Source organism: Abrus precatorius, unplaced genomic scaffold (genome assembly GCF_003935025.1).
Source record: "Abrus precatorius isolate BTA unplaced genomic scaffold, Abrus_2018 Scaffold3, whole genome shotgun sequence".
Taxonomy (NCBI): domain Eukaryota; kingdom Viridiplantae; phylum Streptophyta; class Magnoliopsida; order Fabales; family Fabaceae; genus Abrus; species Abrus precatorius.
Genome location: NW_020874373.1, coordinates 32,080,228 through 32,098,626, shown reverse-complemented (window position 1 = coordinate 32,098,626; position 18,399 = coordinate 32,080,228). Strand labels below are relative to the sequence as shown.

The 18,399-nt window shown below is 28.9% G+C and overlaps 2 protein-coding genes across 5 annotated transcripts; both read right to left on the bottom strand.

Annotated features, from left to right (window-relative positions):
• Positions 1 to 3,324: 3,324 nt before the first annotated feature.
• Positions 3,325 to 8,169, bottom strand: LOC113861974. Of its 2 annotated transcripts, XM_027495104.1 has the most exons (15): positions 7,917 to 8,169; positions 7,748 to 7,817; positions 7,308 to 7,430; positions 6,874 to 6,927; positions 6,620 to 6,730; positions 6,137 to 6,220; positions 5,933 to 6,051; positions 5,740 to 5,841; positions 5,485 to 5,601; positions 4,863 to 4,931; positions 4,712 to 4,778; positions 4,554 to 4,607; positions 4,368 to 4,457; positions 4,217 to 4,249; positions 3,325 to 3,696 (listed from the first exon to the last, which is right to left on the bottom strand). In XM_027495104.1, the coding sequence occupies exons 2-15, from the start codon at positions 7,772 to 7,774 to the stop codon at positions 3,601 to 3,603; spliced, it is 1,146 nt and encodes a 381-aa protein (XP_027350905.1). In that variant the 5' UTR covers positions 7,775 to 7,817; positions 7,917 to 8,169; the 3' UTR covers positions 3,325 to 3,600. The 2 variants fall into 2 exon arrangements, with proteins under 2 accessions (XP_027350905.1, XP_027350906.1); XM_027495105.1 differs by lacking the exons at positions 7,748 to 7,817; positions 7,917 to 8,169 and having other exon boundaries at positions 6,620 to 6,733; positions 7,308 to 7,546.
• Positions 8,170 to 13,673: 5,504 nt separating this feature from the next.
• Positions 13,674 to 16,988, bottom strand: LOC113863324 (auxin efflux carrier component 5). 3 transcript variants are annotated; one of them, XM_027496873.1, is made up of 6 exons: positions 16,432 to 16,988; positions 16,230 to 16,353; positions 15,838 to 15,923; positions 15,526 to 15,683; positions 14,475 to 14,551; positions 13,674 to 13,945 (listed from the first exon to the last, which is right to left on the bottom strand). In XM_027496873.1, the coding sequence occupies exons 1-6, from the start codon at positions 16,970 to 16,972 to the stop codon at positions 13,873 to 13,875; spliced, it is 1,059 nt and encodes a 352-aa protein (XP_027352674.1). In that variant the 5' UTR covers positions 16,973 to 16,988; the 3' UTR covers positions 13,674 to 13,872. The 3 variants fall into 3 exon arrangements, with proteins under 3 accessions (XP_027352674.1, XP_027352672.1, XP_027352673.1); XM_027496871.1 differs by having other exon boundaries at positions 16,230 to 16,988; XM_027496872.1 differs by lacking the exon at positions 15,838 to 15,923 and having other exon boundaries at positions 15,526 to 15,694; positions 16,230 to 16,988.
• Between the last annotated feature and the right edge of the window lie 1,411 nt (positions 16,989 to 18,399).

The following is an 18,399-nucleotide window of genomic DNA, read 5'->3' as shown; positions in this document are numbered from 1 at the left end:
GCCAGGACTAAGATTCAACTTTACAACTTATTCTCGTTTTGTTAAGAGGATTTGTGTGTTTCTTTCCTTTAATTATTTCATTTGTTTATTTTAACGATGTGATGTTCTTATGCAGATTGCACTATTGAGGGATTTTTTAATTGAATATTATAATGTTGATTTCTTGTATCTACTAATATTTTGCTGCCTCTACCACACCCTCTCTTCATCCCAAAATTACCTTCACTGCCCCCAAGCACTTGTTTTCTTTTGGGGCATAATGTATCATTCATTATATCTTTGGCTTATATTAGATTTGCTTGTTACCTAATTAATTAAAAGCTATTACCTTCATAGTAATAAAAGCTTGTTCCTGGTGTGTGAATTTGTATATTTACTACACTCATTGGATGCAACGAATGAAAATTTATGACCAAACTTGTGATTATAGTAACCCATAAAAGATACGAGGGTTGATCTATGTCATGCTTATCAATTTGGGTGGTCCAAGAAATTGATAAATGGGGCACTCTTAGAGGGAGACAACAAGGGGGGGCAGATGGTTAGCTTTTCACTTACCTTTGATAGAGGGGACTGAAGAGTGCTAATTTTGGTGAAAAGCCCTTGTGTTGATGGGTCTTAATTGTTGGTGGTGTAGATGGATGTGATGATATTAATGCATATTGGTGTACCCAACCGTATATATTATATTAAGGTGGGTGGTGGTTGGGTGGAAGTAGGGCAATTAAGCCTTAGCCACAAACCTGCTGCGTTTGTAAGTTGTTGGTTCACACTGCCCTTATTGACTCCTCAGTATTAACACAGCAAGACTTGGTCTTTGCAAATTGTTGCTGCATTTTATTTATAGACTTCTTGTTTAATGTTTAATACTAAAGCTCATTTTGGGTATACTTTATGCTAAAACTAATATGAAAAATGAATAAAATTTTTCTGATAAGTTAAAAGTAATCTGTATTCATCAAGTTTTACATAAGTTATTTTAATTTATGTGCACAGTTTAACTCATTTTACTATTTAATTTTTTGACTCCTATAGGTACTTTTTGATAAATTTATATGGCCTAATACTAATACTTCTATTGTGTTTACAAAGCATGAATGTTTATCAATATTGGTACACTTATGAGAATGACTATGGGTGTAAGCTTTGGAGTTGCATCTAAATCTGGTGTGTTGTGAAACATTGTTTGGGAATCTTGCTGACCTCATCTTGGCTACATACCATGTGCTGTTTAAAACATATTTTAGGGATCAAATCAAGATGGCCATTGGCTGTTTTGTAATTTACCCTTGTTTTATATAATGTGCCAGCATGTTGTTTCATATATGTTGATTGGTATCAATGTGTATTACATTTACTCTCTCTTTAGCAATACAAACGAGGATAAAATTATTTTCTTATAATATTTTTTTAAAACAAACCAATTAACTTTAACTATTTTTGTTAGTTTTTGTAATTTAATTAAATGTACCTTATAAAAGGGACCAGAAGGAAGTATTTACTTAACCATATTGGTATTTATATTTTGCTGCAAATATGTTTCTTTAGCATGAGGAAACTTAAGAACCCCGTAACTGGTTGGTAATTTAGGGGTAGAGTTGCAAGTGGTAGGGACACGATTCCACATTCAATATGAAGAATTTCCCACAAGTTTCAGTCTTTTAAAATTAGAATTACAATTTTAAGGCCAAATTTTGTGTAATTATAATATAACTTGAATCAATCCTTTAAAAAGCATCAAAATATTAAAACAACGATTATGAATGTTTCTCTTACCATGAATTATTGATTGTATGCCATGTATTTTTAGTGTTAATTATATGAATAGTGGAAATAATAATCATCCATGTAATTAGTTTGACACATTTTCATTAATTTGATAATAGAGAATTGTAGCTAAGACTTAAGAGGGTGTGATAGGTGACCTTGACTTAGTATGAAGGAACCAATTGTGATAAAGGGTTTTACCATATATGAATTATAGCAAAGCCTTGACTTGTTGACAATGAGCATTGGTTTCACACCTATCGCAAAATATGAAAACAAGACTTCGCAATCATAAATTTTATTTATTTGAATGAGTTTTAAATATTAGTTTCTTGTAACTAAAACTAGAGAGTACTCTTGAGTCTTGACAACTATTTTGAATGATATCCAGTTGTTCTTTTAAATTGCAGGTATTTTGTTTTTTTACTTTTACTCACAAGATAATGAAGGTCACTATTATCAATGAAAAAAAAAAAGAGGTGTAATATACAATGAATAATATCAAACTTGTATAATAATGATATATTAATGTTACAATAAAAACGTTTTAGCAAAATAAAGATTGAATGTTAAGTTACAGTAGCATGTATAATTATTATCACTATTATTTAATTTATTTATTTATTTTAAATATTTGAAGGCATATATATGATTACATTGTGTTTATGTAATTTAACTTTGAATAAATATGCACAAGTATAACAATATGATTTTCATTGTAACTCTATTTACTTATGAATAAAACTGTTCCCAAATTTTATAAAAAAATTGCTGTAACAATACTATTTTAGTTGTACTAATTACACTATTTCATCATACTAATAATCAAATGGCTTAAATTAGCTATAGTGCATGTCAAATTATAACAATGGCAACGAAACTGTGGATGACAACGAAACGTACAGAGGCTGCGTATGATAATTAATAAGGACAATAAGTGAATTGTTGGGAAAATGTTTACCCCTAAAGCGAGTTAAGAGTATAATTAAACTGTATAAACAAAGTGAATTTTAAATATGTTTTTAATTTTTATGTATTTTAAGTTTTTATTTTTTATTTTCTTTTTAAATCTGACCCTCTTAATTATGAGTGACAACGTGATTAACTAAAAAATTAATAAAAGGGATAAAAAATGCTAATTAAAAAAATTAATGACTAAAATTTAAATTTTATACAAATAGAATAAAAATATATTTAAATAATAAAATAATACAATAAAAAGAGATTAAAAAATATTAAATAAGTGATGCTATTATTAGAGTGCTTATAAATTGTTATCAAAATTAACTTTAAAAAAATGAGAGAAGTGCGAAGTTATGGTATGAAGTTGGTCAGAGGGTATTTAAAATCTGTGAACACACCTTTTTAACATTTTTGTAACACGTTTCATTGATGAATCATGCTTCACATATTTTTTTTAATAATTGAAAAAACATATTTTATAACACAAGGAGTGGTCCAGTAATAAATAGAGAAAGTGTTAGAAGTTCAAGGAGAGATAATTACCTCATTATATTACAATGCATGTTGAATTCAGGATCTGTCTATTTTGGCTTAGTTTTGAATAAGAACATGAAAAATAGGAAATTAAAGTAAAAGAAAAAAAGTAATAGGAAAGGTTAAATGAAATGCACCCACATTACTTAAGGTGAATTTCTCCCCAAGAAATAATGTTGCCCTTGAGATGTTCAAAAAAAATCTCTAGGCTATTTCATGCACTCTCCATGATCATCACTTGCTCCAAATGCCAATTTATTTTTCTTCTTTTTACATAAATGAAAAAATTGTGTGTATTTTTATGAACTTTACACAAAACTTGAATTCTTGAAGTGGCTATTGAAATGGATCAATCCAACATTCATCCTCCTCAACTGCCTTTTGCCATCGTTTTCTAAAAACTTGTAATTCGCGGTAAGAAAGTCTTCTCACCTTCACCATAACCATTACCAAAATAATGTAAATTAGTAACAAGTCAACATCAGCAACAACATTATTTAGACGTAATTAAGGAGTAAATAACAATTGTTTAACATAAAAAATCCCTCACCAAATGAACTGATATATACTATAAATAGAAATACTTTTCATCATATAAATTGAAATAATACTAATGAAGTTGAACAAATGATCATTTGAACTAACTGGCCAAGCAATTAGCAAAGAGAGATAGATAGTGACAATGGAGTGTGATTGTCATTGAAGTTTACGAGTACCTAGATAAAAGTTCTCTATTCAATAAACCAAACTTTTCCTTTTCTCTCTTCAGAGATTTGCATTGGGCTAATGATAATAACAACAAAACTATAAAAAAAAATAATTTTCTTTCCTATCAAACAAAAACTAGATGAGTAATTTTGGAACATAAAAATGCATTGTGGTGCTAACAGAGGTAAAATTTTTAGAGTGCCATTGGTTTTGATTGAAAATTTATGACAATACTATAACTTACATCAACTCTATGATCCTTTGCCCGAGATGAAACCTGCAAGTCATAGATAAACTTCACTTTCATTCATATTACAAATTATACCTTTGCAAACTTAAGAGGACAATCATCTGTACAAAGTTAAATTCTCTTATAAAAATTCCTTATTTCTGACCTCATTCACATCTAAACCTCCAAGAGTAGGATGACCATAATGGACTATGTATTCAGCATCCACAACACCAACATTTTTTGTTCGATCGCCCTATTAACCATAAATAATGTCAGATTAAGCTACAAAGTAAAATAAAAAAACATAAGTAAATGTATCAACATGTGGAAGAATATGAACTTAACATGCCTGAGCACAATAGCCAAGTTGCATATCTAGACCCCATGCATGGATCAAATCATTCTGTAAATAAAGTAAAACCATAAATGATGAATAAATATATGTAACTTAGCAAAGCAATGCTTATAGTAATGCTCGTCAGAAGCATTAATATGAGAATGGTGCACCTGGATCATATACCAAACACAACGCCAAGCAGCTCTTGAGAAAACAGGAGCCATCATTTCAACCCACCTGAAAAAGTAGTTTATCTTTCTTAAACAAAAGTAATATAAAGAAAATCCACATTAAATTAGAAGTTACCAAATTTTGTTATACCCGGTGCAAGGAGGAGCAGTGCTACTTTCATCACACCCTTTACCTCTACCACCAGTTTTGTAAGTCCTTCTGCTAACACAATGACCAAAAGCATACTCAATATAGACACGAGTATCTACTTTAAAGCTTATTTAATAACATGATTTGTCAATGAAAGTGCTTCAGCACAGGTTACGGAAATTTGAACTCTGGTATTTATTTAGACTAGGTGTTTGATTTACAAGTAAAATTAATTTCATATACTCTGATACACGTTCTAATGTAAAATCTGCGGTGAGATTAACTTGGACGCACATCTTAATCACGTTCAACAGTTCAAAATCAATTTTATTGCAATAAAAACTAAGGGCACTTAAATAACTAAATTACTGACTGCTTTTAACACAAAATCTAAAACAAAGCTAGAAGTGCATGTTGCAGTGCATAGAGTTGATGGTGATTGGTGACTCATGGTCTAACTAATGTGATAATGGGAGCCGGTTATCCCTCATAAAGATGAAACTGTTAATGTTCTATTATATCTATAGTATACAGTAGCTACTATAATGAGACGAAAAAAAAAATGTTTCTTGCAAGCAAACAAAATCATAATTGGCTGTAGCAAAAGGGTAGACAAGAGAACCTGTGCACTTTTGACCTTCTCCCACGTGCGGTTATCTGATGATGTACCTCTGATTTCTCAGTATCAAGTGCTGGTTGTGATATCTCCAGCCCTTCACTTTTTATAATAGAAACATACCTAAAATCATTGAAGTATAAACTATCAAACACTGATCCTTAAGATGGTGTACTAATAATGTATAGAACCTTATTCACAGTAATAAAATTTAATGTGTACTTGCTCAAGTTACGTGCTTATAGAATAAATTGTACATACTTATCAGGATGGAAATGTTCCACTCCAAGATCCTCATCCCAAAGGAAAATATAACCATATTCTGCAACTATGTCAGGGTGTAAGAAACGCTTGGCAAACCACCTAGTTATGAAAAACGTGTCCAAGAATAAACGTTTGTAGAATAATTGAATCACTGAAATTCTTGATGGTAATGAAACGTGATGTCACCTACCATTTACTTTGATTGGCTACAGACACATGAATAACATGATTACTCCATTCAAAGTCATTCCATTCGTCAACAATGCCATCATAGTGGAAAAGCATCACCACAAAATTACTTACTAGAAACTGCAATTTGGGGTAGAATGAGTCAACACACATCAAAGTAGAATACTAGTAATGAGCAATATGTACAGAACATTCCTTGAAGTACCTTTTTGACCATTTTGTTCACTAGATCTTTTTGCTTTATTCCTACTGCCATTGCAAACAAATTGGTTGATGCATTTTCCTTATTCTGTTCAAATGTGCCCAAGTCAAAACCCAAAAGGAAAGAAATAAATTGGAGAAGAATAGCCTTAAAAGAATTTACAAACTGAGGCTGAACTCAATTGAAGAGACTACTTGACCTAAATAGAAAACTTCACATTAAAAAAAAAAAAAAAAACTTTAAGGAGAGTAGAAATTGTAAAAGTTTTCCTTCTATAATTATTCACTTTGCAAAGTGAGAACTATTGTGTGACAATCATACATATGCTAGACACTGCATTAAAAACACATATTACTAGTACTAACTACTAAATACCAAGAAAATTCACATTTCCAAAGGAGAAAATGCATGACCCTGATTATATGATCTTCATAGGTCACACAACATACAGAAAGTTGAGTGATCAAGAATACTGAAAAAACTCACATCTATTGTCTTAGTCATAGGAGAATCCCACAATTGTCTCATTTTCAAATCGGAAGTATTGGAGATTATGCCTTCAGGTAATGCTTGACTTCCACTAGGCCTGCACTGATTCTACAAAACAAAATAAACAAATATAAGCATCAACGTTAAACATCTAAAATATTAGATGATCAATGACTCAACATTATTATATTATGTAATTTAAGTGCATCCAGTCTGGATTAGGAAAAATCACGCTGAGTAAGAGAATGAACCTTGCAATTATCATTTCCTAATTTCTGAAAGTTCATTCTCCATCTTGATAGTTTCTGCAATATGAAACCAAAGAATCATTCCATGTTCAAAATTTGGAAGAATATAACCCCTACGTAATCAAAGTCAAACCCAATTGGTTATTTGATTTGATCTACAAACAAACATCCTCAAATTCAACATTAGGCTACAGTTAAACACTTAATTACAATAAAGGGTGGTCCATCCCACTATTCCAAGGTCAAGTCAAACCATAAAACTCAACAAGGATTAACATTGGAAGAAGGAATCCCTGGATTTGAAACCAATTTAGGCATCTATGGTGAACAAAAGTTCAACACTTGGCAGTTGAATAATAATTTTGAAACAACACAATGCAGAAAAACCATTTTACCAATTTTTACTGAGGCAAGGATTGGTTTATAATTTTACATACCTCATTGTAGTGTTGTGCAAAAAATGAACTCGTGAAAAGCAAAATAACACAAAGTAAAGAAACTGTAGGGACAATGCCACAGAGGAATGAATTTTTGCTCTTTGGATCAGCATCCAAAATTTCCTGGTCCACGATAAGAGGTAGAAGAAGGTTAGGTGGAAAAGCAATGCATACACATGATGATGATATTTTAATATTGTAAAAAGCCACAAAACAATTTATAGTTCTACATAAAAACAAAAAATCAAAATTAAAAGGAAAAACAATATATAACAAAACAAGATAAATAAAAGCAGAAGAAACGGTATGATACTATGATTACTTGAGACAAAAACACTTTTAGATAAAGGTTTCAACTTTCAACTAGTGTTTGACATAACAAACTAACATAAACAACATGAACGCAAACAAGAATTGATTCAATAGTAAGAGTAGCATACACGACCCGGGGTCTTCATTTTCTGCATTCAGAAGCAGAGCAAGCAAAGCGTTCTGTGATATTTTCTGAAGCTGTTGACCAAAAGCAGAAGCATTTTAATGAAAAATCAAAATTAAATTAAAAAACGAGTTTGTTATGGCATAGATAATCATGATCATAAGGGTAAGTACCTTTGCTTTTGAGATAAGTGGATGAAGATATAGTTATTAGTCGATAAAAGAGAGATAAAGAAAGATAAGAAACACGATCAGACTCGAAGCCAAAACAAAAACACGTTGAAAAAAATGCGTTTGCACGATGATATACTCTGGTTTGGAATTTATAGCTGTTATTTTGAGAAATTAAAGTTGTTGTAAGACAAATATTTTTTCACAAGTAAAAGGTTTTTCTCATAGTTTTCTGCGAATTTCCAATCGAATATGTTTCTTCATTCTCTGTTACATTATATAGCATAGAATAACTGCTGATTGCATCACTGGCATGTTGTTGTGGCGTAATAACATAACATCAATGCATGTGCTTAATTTCCCTTAAAGCTTACAAAAAGGGAAACTTTTTCCTCATTAATTAGATTCTGATTTTTTTTAATCTTTTATTTTTTTGCTTTTAACTTCATAATCTTTTTACTGTGATGTCCTTTTGGCTGATTTATATTTTTTTTCTTTCATTTGAGAAAATTAAAGTTTAGTGAAATAGAGAGGTCCTTTATGATCGTTAGCAATGTTTTTAAAAATAAGACTCAAATCGTTTAACTGAATGGGTCTATTGTCAATTTGTTAAGATTTTGATGTGAACATTATTTGTTTTTTCACTTTAAATTTGGTTTAACTATGATTTAATCATACTTCAACTATAAATTTATTAATTGGTTGTAGTAGATAATCACATCATAACTATAAATCTTTATCGGTCCAATCTCTAATTTAAATTTTAAAACAATAATTACAGGGAACACGTGATACTAGATACAATTAACACTTGAATATTAAGATAATAATTTAATTAAGTGCATGTTTAGTCCAACTTATTTTATAAACGTAATCGATTGTTGTTATTAGATCTGTGTGTGAGAGCTTTCGAACAATGAATAAGTATTTTCTAAGATGTAATTGTTCCCAAACACGCTATAAACGCTTGTGATAATATAATTAACTTACCTAAGCACGATTGCATTTGGATACAGCTCAATGATCTTGTATCTTCACTAATTAATTGATCTCAGGTCAATTACTTGATTTAGTGTTTTTTTAATGCGTGTAAGTCATAATAAATTTCAAGTAATTATATGGTCAAACATCACTATTATGAAAAGAAAAGAAAACACCCAAATGTGAGTCTGGTAATCAAGTCAATATCATAGATTAAACGCTAATATGAATATGCTATTTATAATACAAAGTACCATTGAATGCTTCATCAATTTCTCATAAAACTGTAAGATGAATGGCTAATTTATTTTCTCCCACCATCAATACCCATTATGGATACAGTCGTGCGTAGTTATCAATTTGATATATATATATATAATACAAATTCTTATACCATTTAACTTAGATTATAATTTATTATTTTATTAACTAATAATATTGTAAATTTAAACACGCACTCGATTTATATAAGATTTTATTAATTTAGTTTTCTTTTAAAAAAATGATGAATAGTAAGAAAATACACATAAGCTCTTAGACATGTGGGAACGACGGTGCTGTCGGTGAAAGAAAATTCGATGACAGAAAATGACTTCGAAATGCAAAAAATAAAATAAAATAAAATATTGAGAAGATAGAATACTTTCCTTAATTATACTATAAGAGTTTAAATATTATATAACATGAATATTTTTTTTCTTGTCTTTTCTTCACTATTTAGTGTTGTGAAGCAAGAGAAAAATATAGTGATATGTAATTAAGGGTGAGGTCAGGTTCACAAAAAGAATCACCATAAGATATTCACAAACAAAAAATTCATTTACAATATTTTAGGTTGGCATATAATGCATTGAAATTTTATTTTAGAATAAATATACATGTATGATTTAATAATTAAAGAATATAATTTCATATTTTATAAATAATTATATACATAATAGTTATTTTAAATAATAATTTTTAAAAAAAAATATTTTGATTTAAATTTATAAGAATTTTTTTATATATAACTAGAATATGAGTTCAGAAAGAGGTAATATTAATAATTTAATTTTAATGTATTAGTAATAAAAAAATTACACTATTAATCAATTAGTTTAGAATTCACTATATATTTTACTTTTAAACTAATAACTATAAAAGCTAAAAATTTATTTATATTATAAATAATTTTAATTTAATTCTAAAAAATATTTTTTATTTATCTTAACTATATTTAAATAATCAATTTTTTTTATACGTGAAAATCTCTACTATAAATTACTTTAAAATTTTCAAAATTATTAATTTAATATTGACAAAATTTATTTGATATCATTTTTTATAACAAAAATCTTATGAAATCAAATAAGAACTTAAAATAACATCAAATAATAACCTAAACATTAAAAATCATTATATCTAATAATTTTATATATTTCATTTTTATTTTATATTATTCTATTTTATAAATTTTTAATTAAATAAAATATGGTCAAAAGAAATATTTTTTAAGATGCTGACTATTATATTAGTATACATTTTTATTTTCTCTATTTAATATATAGAATATAAATTTTATACCGTACAAAAAATTTTGTAGATTATATACTTTTTTAATTATTAAAAATATTATATAAATATCAAAAAATAAGTTAAAAATTTTTAAATATAAATAATCAAATAACATAAAAATAAAAATTTAGTAAAATAAGAAACTAATAGATTTATAAAAATAAAAGATAAAAAACATGAATAGTATTAATATTTCAATTAAAAATATTTATAGCAAATAAAAATTGTCAAAGTACAATTTTTCTTATGATATTAAATATTATATGAAATAATTTGTTTTATTTTTTATATTCAGTATATACAATAAAAAATTTACACTTTATTAAAAATTGTTATATTTTTTTAGCCTTTTATCTGAAAAATATTAAAAATTCATAAAATATGAAAATAAATGAAACAGGTTAAAATACAAAAGATCAAGTAATATAAAAAAAATTGAATAAAAAATTTACTAAATCGTAAAGAAAATAATAAGTTTAAAATACGAAAAAAATTACCATGTGGCTATAATGGAAAAAAAAATTAAAGAACAAATATATGAAAAATGTCACGTGACATTAAAGTGAAAAAACTTTAATAATAGTTATAGTTTTCAATGGTAAACATCTTAATGGTAAGGATTTTTATATTGTCGAACCAGTTAAAACACGCTGTGATTATGATTGTTATATTAATTATTATTATTATAAAATTAATAGATTTTGTTTATATAACAATTTATGATTAAATAGCAATCTAAACTACATGTATTTTTTTACTAGATAATTCGTTTTGTGTCAATACAAATTAAATTGTAATAATTTTATGGAAATTGATCCATGTGTTCAATATCTAAATAAAATATTGAAAACTTTTATTGCTTGTACTTATAAAATATATTGTTCACATGTCATTTCAATTTAACTTTTAAAAAATATAGATACAATGTGAGACCCAGATACAATAAATTTTGGAAATTATAAAACAATGCATAATTATAATACAATTTATAAATTTGATCTTAAATTAACATGAAATAGCATTTTAAATCACAAGAGAGAATTTACAAATTAAAAAAAGAGTATGAGTAGCCATAAACATAATAAAATCTAAGTGAAGAGGGGATCAAATCTACTGCTTAGGACTTGTCGAGATAGATTATGTGCTTTGTATATTTGAAAATAAGAGAGACTAAACAGTTTTCAATGAATGTACTGGTAACAAATACTGGAGATAGATGGAATTTTAATGATGTCATTCTCTTTTTTTCCTTCCAAATTAAAAGAAAAATATGTTAATCTCAATCTTTAAGTCTTTATTTTAAAAAAAAATATTTATTATGCATGTTTACAATTTTAATATAATAAATATATTATTTTCTAACAAAAACTTACTAAATTTGAATTAATGCTAAAGATCAGTCTCTTAAGAACTAGACAACAAAACCACTTGAATAAAAGCTTATTGGATGATCTTCTGATCTTACTTAATGGGCACTTTTGGTTCAGGTTGAAAAAGACTTGTGGAGGTGGCAGTGTGATAGGAGTGAACTGTATTCTGCAAAAGATACTTCTTGTTCTCTTATCTGACAACATATATATTAATTCTATGATTGATGGGCAATAGTGCAATCTTTGTGGAGTAAGAGTCTCTATTTAAACGTATATGGAGATGTGTTAGTCCCTTCAAATTACTGGTGTTGGCATTGGCATTTGCATGGTTGGAGATCTTGGACATGATTCCTTTGAGAGAGAAAATCTTGCCAAAAGAAATGTCATTGTGGACCCACAATCTTTGGTTTGTCCATTTCCTAATGAACATGATGAATTCAATACTATAAGTTTTTCACATGCAGATTCTTGCTAAAGGTAATTGTCTAGTACGTACTCTTTGTTCGCCTTTTATGTAGGCCTTTTTCTAGATTGTAAATATCATTTCCAGTATCATTTTTGGTGATGGAAAAAAGGTTAATGGAATTTCGGATGACAATTTGTTAGTTGATAATTATTTGGTCAATTTGGTTTCATAAAAATGTGTTGGGGACAGCTGAAATAAAACATCTTTAACTAGTCTTATGTTGTTTAGATTCGTAAAGAAAGACAATAATGTAATTTTTTTTTGTTTTAATTTACATAAGTTAAAAATATTTTAAATTTATATATAACTTTTATTATATTCTTATTTTTAAGTGATATGAGGTATTCAGATAGATATAGAGTATAAATATATTGAGATTGTGAGATGGTTAAGCAAAAAACTTATATGTTGTAAAAAATTGTACATAATATTGTTTTATGGTTATCCTTAAACAGCAACTATGATTTTTTCTTCTCCAATTTTAAAGTTTTTAAAATAATTCTTATATTGCAATTATATTTTATAAATGTTCTATTTAAAAGGAATTCTCAAAGAAAATCTACCATTTTTTCTAACAAAATGAAGTTATCTTTAATAGATTTGGTCGTACCTAAAGCATTATGCATCCTCCCCAGCCAAAGTTTTGGTCTAGTTATTAATATTCTATATTCTATAAATATCTCAGCCATTAATTGTAGAAAAAGGTGATAAAGAGACTGGACCTTTCAAGATTAGATCATGGTCTTGGTTGTTCTCAAAGCTAGATAACTTTATGTTATGGTGTAATATAATCCTTTTGTTTAAGGGCATATTTTTAGTTTGTAATTGTTAAAAACTATGTGATGTGAGTTGAAATATCGCTTATTTATTTTAACAATAAATTTTCTTTTGCTGATTTTAAAAAAAAAACTTTTAAGATTCTTGATAATGATATTTTTAAGCCCCTATTCAAAACTTCAAGTAGAAAACAAATTACATTAAGTAGCGTAGTTAAAAACTCGACCATTTCATCAATTAAACTTCTTCTATAACCTACCTTTGGTAATTATGATTCCTCTTAACCATTTCATCATTTTCGTGGATTAGCACAAACATCTTGGAATGCTACCTTCAATTAAAGCCACATACGCTAGTGTCTGAAAACAGGGTATGTAGTTGTTTTACCACCCATCTTGTTTTCTAACTTTTACCTTATGATTATTCGCACGTATAATAATAACATATGATCAATATTAATAAACGGATTGCAAATTACATTTTGTATTCATAAGATACGCCAAATCAATATTCAATATCCATGGACATCATAGAGAGGTAATAATTAATATATATGTTCTAAATAATCGATTTTGGATAACAATAGATCACGCATCAAAACATGGGTGGTTTAATTTCAAGGTTTGTATTACATACCCATGGGATATAATTCCCTGGTTGCCTAATAGGAGTCAAAATCAAATTAAATTACAAATTATAACAAGGTCATCCATGGCACAATTGAGTAGCTATAGCTTCAGTTAACTTTAAAAAAAAAAAATTAGTTTGAATTGTCCTTCTTTTCAAACCCTCTTCATAAAGGATCTCTGAGTTAATGTATAAACTCCAATATTGCGTAGTAGCCAACTAAGACAGGAAGTGAAACAATCATACCAAAGATCACCCTGGTGACCAGAAAATATAAAGTGTTAGGATACACTACAGATAAATATAACAGCAAAAACATTATACTATTAAGTAATATATAGTAAGCATAGTTAGAGGTGTAATTAATTAAATATGTATACAACCTATAAAATAATAATAACAACGACTATGACAAAGGAGTGGTTGGAATATGACATAGCTCCACAGACATTATTATTCCAACAATAACATTCATATACTTGCACAAAATATCTCTACCTCTATTCTACAATTTTATTTTATTTTCTGTTATATTACATCTTTTGCTTTTTTTACTTTTTTCTTCGTTCTCTTATTAGGGGTATACAACTAGTAAGTGTATAATCATTTCCTTATTATGAGTGATTCCTCCTAGTTTTTCATGCAAATCATTAGATATATAATACATTGGTTTACTGTGATTATCCATGAATAGTCCAGATTACTAAACTTTAAAGATGAAGAGGAATTTGTGAAAATTAAATCTGCAAAATTATCATTCTTCATCACAGAAAAAATGAAACTTACGCAGTGCTAAGAACCTCTGGATGCAGTCCATATTCTTTTGCGTAAATGAAGGATGTGATGGACTGTGGTACGGCAGCCTGCACCAGATAGAATAAAAATTTTAATGGACAGTGTTTTCATTTTTTTTTTCATAAATGAATTTCAAATCCTTTTGCTTTAAACAAAATTTTCTATTTTGTTTTGAACTAAAATGCAATAACTTTTGTTAATTTCATCCTCTAAGCAAGTAATAATAATAATTTTTTATAAAAAAACAAATATTTATAGTATTTTTATAATTTTAACACAATAAATGTGTATTTTTTTATTTATGAATGCTTAAATTTAGCCTTAAAGATTAACGTTAACAAAATACTTAAAATATTGCCACGTAATTTATTTATTTTATTATTTTTGTGTCTACACAAGCATCACACGTTACCCACAATTTTCAAAAACAATTGATTGAACATAGCATGCCCTTTCAGTGTATAGTGTGTGCTACACTCATATTCCCCCATCCACCACCCATTTTTCTTTTCCTTTTCATCTGAACTAATTTATGTTATAAGAATATTAACCAGCAATTGCTGATCTTTCAAAGTGTTTTGGTTTGTAGCCAGTGGTCATAGTCACAAATCAATATCAAGTCACTTAATTTAATTACTATAAAGTTGTTGCACTGTGTTAAACAATATTCTTTGCTTTCCAAATCAAAGTCACTCCGCGCATTTAAAATATGCTTACCTGCAAAACGTGACACGTGGAACTAGAAATTTCCATGTCATTAGCAAATCATTTGTGTGTGATATATATTAGACATAAAACAGGTCACATTTTTCCTTATTTATTCATATTTTATATATTTCATTTTATTAGAATTTCAACATGAATATCTGAATCACAAACACACATTACAATTTTTAATCAACACCTATTGTTGAATAAATAAGTTAATATGTACTTAGTTACTAATACATGGAGCAAAAAAAAATGATTTCGATATCTAAAACCAATATAAAAATGGTGCTAGGAATGAGGGCATTGTATGTACATGTGTTTGATGAATTACCTGAATGATAGCGACTCGCAAAACATCACCACGTAATCCTACAACGATGGCACTAATAGCCATTGCTGCTGGTCCTGCAATAAACTTCAAAACCAAACCGAATACAGTCAAACTTGGTCCACATGCAATCAACTTCTCCTGAAGTGCCATGAAAATACCTGCATGCACACTTAACTCACACATGTCACATACCTTCACTAAGCTAAGTTTTATTAACATATATTAGAAATATTACATATAGTGATAATTAAGATTCAAGAAGTCATCATATCATATCCAGGATCAATATATATAATTAACTCATGCACTCACCCATGCTAAACATGGCAGTTCCCATCCCGGCCTTTGACATGATCTGTATAGACCCATCTACCATACTTGGCATCTCCAAATTCCACCTATATTTTGTATACACGCATTACTTCACACAATAACACATTAAGATCGTTTTAAATACATATAGATAATTTCAAGTGGCCATATGCATGAATGAAAAATATAGTAAACACGCACATATACGTGGGAGTGGAAGCATGGGAATTGAGAAGAATTAATACTTGATCATGTTATACATGAATAATTAAGATTATTTTAATTACTTAAATTAATCTAGCTAATCTCAATAATTTCTTTTGATTACATGATTAAAATTAGATCATATTAGGTATAAAATCACAATGAAATTATGGAATAGACTAGAGTACCTGTTAGATACGAAAGCCCAAGAAATGCCAATCACACAACCGTAAGAGTTTGGGTTCATCACAAGTTTGAGCCACACATGCTTCATCAACTTGCAGAAAGGAGGCCTATTACTAATAGTATCGTCTAACATCAACTCCTGATTTACATCCATTGCTACCGTTGTTGGTGTTGCCTCAATATCTTTTCCTCGTCCACCTTCACCCATCACATTACTATGGTTGTCAATGGTTGTTGTTTTCGTCGATTTTAAGTTGATGGTACCCTCAATTCCTGCTCTTCGAAACTCCAAGACAAAGAGAAGCAAAGTGAGCCATATGATGGCTTGCACAACCGAGGACTGAACCACAAGGTCAACACCAAGGGGTCCATACATGGCCTTCACCATTGGAACTCCAACAACCAAAGCATTGGTAAGAGTGCACAAAGAGAAACTTGTTATAGACCAGCAAAAGCTCCCTTTGCTACTACACTTGGCCCAAAGGGCAAGCACCATCATGATGATGAACTTTGACAAGGTGTCTGCAGCTATGAACAAGAAGTTCATCTTGAAAGGATCAATATGAGCAGTGAACTCAAAAGTGAAGAGTGGCAAGGTGAAGTAGCATACTAGCTTGTTTATTGCTTCACATTGCTCCTTTGTGAAGATGTTCCACCACCTCACTGAACCATATCCTAACACCAAAGCGACATAGAGTGGAATCACAGCCACCACTACCTTGTACACATCTTCCAACCCGATCATTTTGTTTTTCTCTTCTTTGTATACCTTGTATAATCTCAAATCCCTCAACCTCAGAAAAATTATAAACTAATTTTTATTTATTTTTATTGAGTTTCTGTCTTGCTAGATAGCTAGCTGTAAGCAAAATGCATTGAGTCAAACAGTAATCAATCAGAAGTATTTATACGCATACACTTAGAAGAAAGGACAAAATGTAAATAAACAAATTCATCAGTAATGTTATTCTAATAAGGTCATTTCAGTATAAATATTGATGCCCATACACTCACAGGAAAGGACAAAAGTAGATAAACAAATCAGAAATTTTATTCCAGTGACATCATATCGTTTATTCTATTATCTTCGTCAACAATTTATGAATGAGTGTTTATGAAATGCTGAAGTTACATTTGCAACATAGAAGTGATGGGTTCAAATCTTTGAAATAGCCCTGTTGTGAGAGTGAAATTACATATTTAATCTGTAGTCCACACACACACATATATACATGGACATGGAGTTGGTGGACATTCTTGGAATTAGATTCCATGCATGTGGATTCCTGAAGACTGACGTTAGTGTAACTTGTTAGTGCATACAAATGCTTGGTTGCTTTCGCTTGTGTGTGTTTTGCTTGTGATCAGCAATTTTTTGATATACAGAATAAAGAATGAGGTGCAGCTAGCTAACTAGCCACTACTCCATCCATCCACCTTTGCAAATAGCTTTTGGGATTTCATTAATTATTGGCAAATTGCTTATTATTCTTACCCCAACATAGAGTGGGATTTCAATAATGCAAGCGTCCTAAATTCCTGCTTGTGCATGATACTATCACTACTATTATTTTTTCAGTTAGAAGGTGACAACACCAACCAAAACAAATGTTGAATTCAGTCATAGAAGCTTTTATTATAAATAAAAGTTGAAAGTTGGTGTGTTGTGCTTGAGCATCAATCAATCACATATTCTCATCCATCAACCACATTTGAAATCTTTACATTGCAGTCATCAAATTAAAACTAAGAGTTGGTAAAATAAGCTACTCAGTCCATTCAAATTAACTTTTTACAAATAACAGACTTTGTTGGATCGGTCAAAAAATCTTACATTCAATTTTGTCTCGTATAAATTATGTCTAAGCCTTCTCATTTTTTAAAAGACTTTTTACAAATTTTACAAGTTCAATATTTACATCGAGTTTAATTCGATTAAGCTAAAAAAAATTAATTTAGATTAAAAATTAAAAATTTAAATCAACGGATTCAAGTTGACTCAGTTAAATATACTCATTTTATTTTATTTATTGGCTCTACTAAACACATATCTCTTTATGCATTTAACACACATGCAAAGGTTCCAAAATATATACTAGTAAGAATTTAGAAACTAAAATATCTATTACTACTTAGCGTTAGTTGTGCGATGATTTTGTCCTAGTTAGTACC

Coding starts and splice junctions, on each gene's coding strand:
- LOC113861974 (XM_027495104.1), bottom strand. CDS start 7,774: ATGCAGAAAATGAAGACCCCGGGTCGT. Junction 4,932..5,484: donor AGAAGGTCAAAAGTGCACAG/GTTCTCTTGTCT, acceptor TTGTGTTAGCAG/AAGGACTTACAAAACTGGTG. Junction 4,779..4,862: donor ACTGCTCCTCCTTGCACCGG/GTATAACAAAAT, acceptor CTACTTTTTCAG/GTGGGTTGAAATGATGGCTC.
- LOC113863324 (XM_027496871.1), bottom strand. CDS start 16,972: ATGATCGGGTTGGAAGATGTGTACAAGGTAGTGGTGGCTGTGATTCCA. Junction 15,924..16,229: donor TGGGCTTTCGTATCTAACAG/GTACTCTAGTCT, acceptor TACAAAATATAG/GTGGAATTTGGAGATGCCAA. Junction 13,946..14,474: donor CCAGAGGTTCTTAGCACTGC/GTAAGTTTCATT, acceptor TCTGGTCACCAG/GGTGATCTTTGGTATGATTG.